Below are 7,501 nucleotides of genomic sequence, written 5' to 3'. Positions count from 1 at the left end.
TAATTTAATTTATTTACATGTTCATTTTAGATAGGGACTCAGGTATTTCTGGCTGGCCTTTAACTTACTATATTAGCTGATGATGATCTGAAACTTCTGACTCCAGTTCCCAGATATTAAATCAGATAAACTTAGATAAGTCAGAGATAAAGTCGAGGATAGCCTGGTTTATGTAGCAAATTCCAGGTCAGGAAGACTGTTACCTTCATACTAAAATCTGTAATTCAGAGTCTAAAGGCAAAATTCATTACGTTTAGAGAGCAGAAATAATTAATAAGAAAGCAGGCTTCTCAAGCTTTCTCTCAATGAGTGCCCCCGCCCCCGCCTCTTTCTCCAACAGTATAGAACTTAACTTGCTATATAAATCAGCCAGGTTTTAGAACTCTTGGCCACCTCAGCCTCTTGTGTGCTGGGATTAAAGGTATGGTTAGATAAGCAACGTGCTCAGAAATAATGGCTGCAGACCAGTGAATTTTATAAGAAACCTGCATTGCCAAAAAATTCCTACTTTGGCCCAAAACACACACACACACACACACCAGACCTGAATGTGCATATATGGAATAGGGGATAGAGTTCATAAAATGCTAGATTGAGGCACAGCCACCCTGTCAAGGAAGACTGCACTCTTGCCAGATAATGATGCTAACTCAGATTCGGAAGCAACAAGGAAGGAAAAAAGTGTATATGGAAGAAAAGAAAATTTTAAAGAAAGTCAGGGTTGATTTTGGTAGCCATGGCTACCAGTTTCCTCCTTCCTTTCAGATAATAGGTAATTCTTAGCCGATGCATGGCCACACAATTAAAACACTGTCCTCCCAGTCTCCACTACAGATAGAGATGTGTGGCTATTGACCAAGCTCCGCCCACCGCGTGATGTGAATACAAGTCACGCATGCGTCTCTCTTCTCCCCTTTCTCCCTTGCATCCCAACAGACAGATCCACAAACAGTTCTGATAAAGTAACTTCCTAAAGCAGAAGAAAAGAAAACGATCACAGATATCCGTGCAACGGTATTCGGAAAAGTGATCCCATTCGCCTTTAAGATTTGGTCCAAGTATTTTTTTTTTAAATAAAGTAAAAACATCTTTTACCCTTGAATATCATTTGAAATGTAAATGAATAAAATGATTAATTAAAAAAAATCCTTGAGCCAGATGCTATGACAATGACACAAATGTTGCCAGCATTGGTTCTGTTCTTCCCTCATAGTGGTCCTAACGCATACAAGATCATACCCATGACCTGAAGCTGTCATTTGGTTCTGAACTTTCAGATGGGACCAAGTACTTCATAATAAAGCGAGCTCTCAGTCAGAGAAGAGTGGAAAGTCATTTGGTGGCCAAGGAAAAGAGAAAGACTTATCAACTCCATAGATAACCCTACCAGCCTGCAGCTCCCAAAACGATTCTCAGATAGTCTTCCGAATAACAGCTATTAGCCTAGGTTTGTCCTTGACAAGCTTAACTCAGTAGGTCAATAGGATGGGAAAGGAAAGCACAAAAGCAACCACAGTAGCTTCATATTGAATGCCCACTAGCATAACTTTAAATAAAGGCATTGCCTGTCCATGTACAGCACACGTCCCTTATGACTAGCCAAAGGTGGACACACAGAGCACACACAGAAATTGCAGGATTTCTGGGCTGAGGGTCTATGTAGCTCAGTGGTACAGCCCTTGCCTAGCATTGGCAAACCCTTCTTCTGATCTCTCCAACACTGTAGAAAAGGGGGGTGGGGAGATCATGTTTCTGAGCTTCATCTAAGGTCACTTGATCAGAACCTGGATAACAGGAAAAAAAAATGAAGAACTGGGAACTGACATTTTAAACACAAAACTAACTCACTGGTAATACACACATAAGTTTAAGAATAGTATATATAAATTATAGGGAGCCGAGGAGTAGCTCAGTGGAAGGGCTTTAAAACCAAAAAACACAGAAAAAAAATTACACTGAATTTGTAATGTGAAAGAAAACATAGCTTGCAAAACCAGAATTCACAATCTAGTTGATCAAAATGCTTTCCCTAAAAATATTCCACTATAGCTGGTCCACTATAGCAGGGTGTGGTGGCATACATTGTTAGACCCACACTCAGGAGGTGGAGGCAGGCAGATCTCTTGAGTTTGAGGCCACCTGGTCTACACAGCTAGCTTCAGGATAGCCAGGGCTCCACAGAGAAACACAGTCTCAAAGAATCAAGAAAAAAAAATTGACTGCATACAAATAAGAGAGATGAGGATTAGCCGGGTGGTGGTGGCGCACGCCTTTAATCCCAGCACTTGGAAGGCAGAGGCAGGTGGATTTCTAAGTTCGAGGCCAGCCTGGTCTACAGAGTGAGTTCCAGGACAGCCAGGGCCACACAGAGAAACCCTGTCTGGACAAAACCAAAAAAAAAAAAAAAAAAAAACAAACAGAGAGAGAGAGAGAGAGAGAGAATTTTCAGTGGTCCCAAGGTAAAAAGCAAAATACTAAGATTCCAAAGTGTGAAGAAAGGGTCAAAGGTCTGGTCAGGCACTTCAAAGTTAAAGAGGATTTGTTTGTCTGTGGCGACAGCTGGCCTGGAATAGCACTTGCTATGTAGGACAGGATGACATTGGACTCACAGAAACCAGCCTGCCTTGGCCTTTCCAGAGCTAGGGTTAATGCCTCACAGCAAGCCTATTAGAGGGGACTGTCAACATCAATACTTGAATCAAAGATGCCGGCTTGGGGGTGGGGGTGGGGATGGGGGTGGGGGTGGGGGTGGGGGTGATGGTGGCACACATCTTTAATTCCAGGACTTAGGAGGCAGAGAAGCAGTAGGTCTCTGAGTTACACAGTGACCTGAGTTGCATAGTGAGAACCTATTTCAAACAAACAAACAAGAAACTAACTAGGAGCTGGGCAGTGGTGGCGCACACCTTTAATCCCTGCACTTGGAAGGAAGTAGCAGGCAGATTTCTGAGTTCGAGGCCAGCCTGGTCTACAAAGTGAGTTCCAGGACAGCCAGGGCTACACAGAGAAACCCTGTCTGGGGGGGGGGGGTGAAGAAAAGAAAAGAAAAAGACAAAGAAAAGAAACTAACTGGGAGCCAGAAAAATGTCTGAGTTAAAAGCGTAGTTGCTCTTGCAAAGGCCCGGGATTAGAGTTCCAGCACCCACATGCTGGCTCACAGCCATCAGCACGTCCAGATCCAGGAGGCCCAGAGCCTTCTGTGGACACCAGATGTGCACCTGGTATACATACATAATGCAGGTAAAACACTTAAAAAATAACTTGCCGGGTGGTGGTGGCGCACGCCTGTAATCCCAGCACTCTGGGAGGCAAAGGCAGGCGGATTTCTGAGTTCGAGGCCAGCCTGGTCTACTGAGTGAGCTCCAGGACAGCCAGGAGTATACAGAGAAACCCTGTCTCGAGAAAAATAAATAAATAAATAACTTAAACAAATAAGTAAATGTAACTTGGGGGGAGGGGGCGTGACAGGGTTTTTTTGTATAGTTCTGACTGTCCTGAAACTCAAATCTGTAGACCAGGCTGGCCTCGAACTCACAGAGATCTACCTGTCTCTGCCTCCCGAGTTACAGGATTAAAGGTGTATGACACTACTACCAGACCATGAAATTTTGTTTTTAAAGATGTCAACAGTTTTCTCTAATAATCTGCATTTTCTACTGCATTAGGACAAATAATGGTAGAATAACTTTATAGCATAAACCAAATACTTAAAAGTATTCTTTGAACACAAGGTTACAACACAATTCCAAAAGTGATATTCCCGTTGGCCTCTAATACGTCAAAACCTACCAACAACATGTTTGCAAGTTCAGCAGTTTTAAACAGCAATTAAAAGGAAAGGCTAGCTAGATCCAAGGGACAAGTAGCACCGCTGTAGTATATGATCATGTACCATACGCCGTCTTACAAGTGGCACAGAGATGTCATCTGTACACAAGTTGGCCCTGGAAATGTATCAACCACTCAAGAAATGAAGCTCTTAGAACGCGTCTCCTCCCACAGACCCGTCTCTGCCAAGAGCCAAATTCCCACTTCTTAATGGGAAGGGAAATAAAAGGAGAAGCTGTCCCCGAGCCAGGACCCAACAAGAAAGATGGGGAGATTGCGTGGAAATAAAGCCAGGGATGCCCAATTGTGGAGGCTAGACCCTGGTGTGACCTCGGCACCGACAATTCCCAAGCTTTCTTCCTTCTCTCTCCTCTGCTCTCCTAGGCTGCTATCCGTCTCAGGCCAAAAGCTCCCTGGAACCCAGCACCCACTTTCAAGAGCACCCCACCATAAGCCTCACAAGGAGGCTCCTCTGATCCTAGCTCTCTACCCACAGTGTCCCGCCGCATCCCCAACCTGAGGGGCGTGCACGGTCGCCTCGGGGCTCTCCCCTCACGGCTTTCCTAGGCCAGTATCCATAGACGCCCCTCTCCGTCTGGTAACTGCGCCGGAGAAGCAGAACAGCCGGGCGTAGAGCTCTCCCTGCAGCTGCCACAGTGGCCGATGCCATGGCCAATCTGGGGTCGAAGACGCAGTGGAAGAATGGAAAAACAGGAGCTGCAACCAAGCGGAGGGCGAGGGTCTGGTGCGGGAGTGGAGGGAGACCCTGGACGCACCACGTGAGTCTGAGGACCCGCCCCTGGACAACGCCCCCAGGCCTCATTGGTAGAGAGACCCGCCTCTCAGGGCCAATCAAATGCTGGAATGTGAGGCATAGCCACGCCATGTATCCAGGCTGGGTGGTTTGAGGGGCGATCCCGATCCCGGGACCAAAGGTCTCCTGGATTTGGACCCTGTGCAAGGCTGGCAACCCGAAAAATACCAGCCTACTGGTACCAAAGTAGAGCTATATGTATATCCTGAAGTCTCCCGCCTTAATATTCACCCTCTGTTGGAAGTTCCAGAGTACAACCCTGTAGTTTTCATTCCAGAAACAAGGGATGCAGAAAGAAAGAATTTGGGGGAGAGAAGAAAACTCAATTTTACCATTTTTTTAAGTTAGCCTGAAAATTGATGGGTTTCTTTACTGCACTGCATTTTCATTCACCCTTTGTTCTCTATGGTCCTCCCTCCTTACTGTCCCTCCCCTTTATCTTTCTACTATCCTCTCCTTCCCCTCCCCCATGCCCCGCCCCCGAGACAGAGTGTCTCTGTAGCCCTGGCCATCCTGGAACGTGCTCTGTAGTTCAGGATGGCCTTGAACTCAGAGGATCAAAGGCATGGGCAGTCGTCACCACCCGGCTAATCTTATATTGGCGCTGTGACTAGCCCCCACTAGCTCTTCCTTCCTCCCAAATGTGACCGCTTCCATTTTCATGGTCCTTATAATGCTCTATGTCTATGGGAGTTTTGCCTGCATGTATGTCTGTGCGCCAGATGCAAACAGTGCCTGTGGAACCACAAAGAGGGCATAAGCACCCAGGAACTCGAGTAACAGACGGTTGTTGTCACGATGTGGGCACTGGGAATCCTCAAGCCAGATCCTCTGGAAGAGCAGCCAGTACTACCCCTCCAGCCCTTGTAAGTTTATATGTATGTCTGTGTGTAATATATATGTAAATATATGTATGTAAATATATATATATATATGTATGCAAATATATGTGTATATAAAAAAACCATGAAGTGTTTTTCTTTCTGAGCCTGCCTTACTTTGCTTAACTTGATGTGGTGGTCTCCATAGGCTCATATATTTAAATGCTTGGCCAGTAGGCAGGGAAGCTACTTGACAGGGATTAGAAGATGTGGCCTTGCTGGAGGAAGTGTGTCCCTGGGGATGGACTTTAGTTCAAGTCAGGCCCAGTGTCTCTCTCCCCCTGCTGCCCGCAAATCCAGATGTGGAACTTTCAACTTCCATCTCTGCCCGCCTGCCACCATGCTCCCTACCATGATGACCATGGACTAAACTTGAGAACCTGTAAGCCAGCCCCAGTTACATGCTTTCCTTTGTAAGAATTGCGATAGTAGTGATGTCTCTTCACGGCAATAAAACACTGAGTAAGAGAAATGATGGTTTCTGTTTTCCTGCAAATGACTTGATTTCATTCTTTATGGCTGAATACTTTGTATGTGTGTGTGTGGTGTATGTGGTGTGTGTGTGTGTGTGTATGTGTGTCTGCTGTCACAGTGAACACAGGCATGCAGATATCTCTGCTATATGGTGACTTGGATATTTAAAAGCTTATACCTAGGAATGGTCTAAGTGGATCATGCAGTAGTTTAGGGTTTACTTTTGTTTTTGTTTTTTTCTTGCTTGTTTGTTTGTATAAGAATCCTTAATTACCATTGTATTGATGTGAAGAGACCGCGGACCAAGGCAATGTATAAACAAAAGCAGTTAATGTGGGGCTTGCTGGAGATTTCTGAGGTTAGCAGGTGAGTCCTACAGCAAAGGCATGGCAGCAGGCAGGCTGGCAAGATGCTAGAGTGGTAGGTAGCTGAGAGCTTATTTCCTGAGCCACAAGCATAAGGCCCAAAGAGAGACTGTGCCTGGCATGGGCTTTTGAAACCTCAGAACCCACCCTGTGGCATAACTCCTTTAAACAACGCCAAACTTCCTAAACCTACTAACACAGCCACCAGCTGGGGACAAAACATTCAACTAGATGAGGCCGTTTCCATCCAAACCATCAGAAAGCTCCGTACCCAGGAACTCATTTCCATAGCAGCTACCGTGATTCACATGCCCTCTAGCACTGTATAACGGTCCCTGTCTTTTCCATCCTAGCCAAGGCTCCTTTTCTCCTTTTCTTCTTCTTTTTTGTTCTTAGCTTTTTGAAACAGGGTCTTCCTCTGCAGCTCAAGCGTGTGTACACCTTACCCAGTCCTGAGATTACAGGTGTGCACTACCATACCTGCCTTTTTGGTATCATCTGTTTTCTTGATGATAATAGGCTAGCTATTCTGACCCAGGTCTAGCTAAAGATCTTGAGCATTTTTAAGTGTATTTATTAGCCAGCTATACCTCTTCTTTGGACATATTTAATTTAAATGCAATTTGTTGATTGGATAATGTATTGGTTTTGTGCTGTTGCAGATCACCCAGTACCTGGAAGAGGGCCAGTTGGAGTTCTTAGACAAATGGTAAACAGCCCCTTTCAATAGAAGCGGTGGGAAAGCAGGGACCCTTGCCTACGAGCTACAAGAGATGCCTCCAAGTTGTCATCCCCGGCTACCAGCTGGTTCCATTCTGGTGGCGTCTACAAGAGATGGCCATACCAAGGGTGAATGAGAGCTGCTTCTGCTATAAGTAAGTTAAAGCCAGGAGGCCAAGGCTATATAAAAGTGTACGCACTCCCTTCAGAAATACGGCATACCTACAAAATACATGGACATAAATATACGGATATGAAATGTTGGGGTTTTGTCTAAGCTCCACCCCACACCTACCTGGCACTAGCCAGGTATGCCCCGCCCCAGAGATCTGGCCCACTATAAGAGGGGCTACTGGCCCCTCCTCGCTCTCTTTGCTCTCCGCTCTCCCACATTCTCACCTCTGCCCCTGGGGCTCTTC

At 45.7% G+C, this 7,501-nt stretch overlaps 1 protein-coding gene across 2 annotated transcripts in view; it reads right to left on the bottom strand.

Annotated features, from left to right (window-relative positions):
• The window catches only part of Dhtkd1 (dehydrogenase E1 and transketolase domain containing 1), a 44,965-nt gene extending 40,369 nt beyond the window's left edge, over positions 1–4,596 (bottom strand). The window contains exon 1 of one of the 2 annotated variants that reach the window (XM_052157742.1): positions 4,345–4,596. In XM_052157742.1, the coding sequence (XP_052013702.1) occupies positions 4,345–4,498 (154 nt within the window). In that variant the 5' untranslated portion in view covers positions 4,499–4,596. The remainder of the gene's footprint in view (positions 1–4,344) is intronic. The other variant, XM_052157741.1, reaches the window with a different exon arrangement.
• Between the last annotated feature and the right edge of the window lie 2,905 nt (positions 4,597–7,501).

Source organism: Apodemus sylvaticus, chromosome 14 (genome assembly GCF_947179515.1).
Source record: "Apodemus sylvaticus chromosome 14, mApoSyl1.1, whole genome shotgun sequence".
Lineage (NCBI taxonomy): Eukaryota > Metazoa > Chordata > Mammalia > Rodentia > Muridae > Apodemus > Apodemus sylvaticus.
Note: the sequence above shows the minus strand (reverse complement) of the source record. Positions and strands in the feature narration are given on the sequence as shown.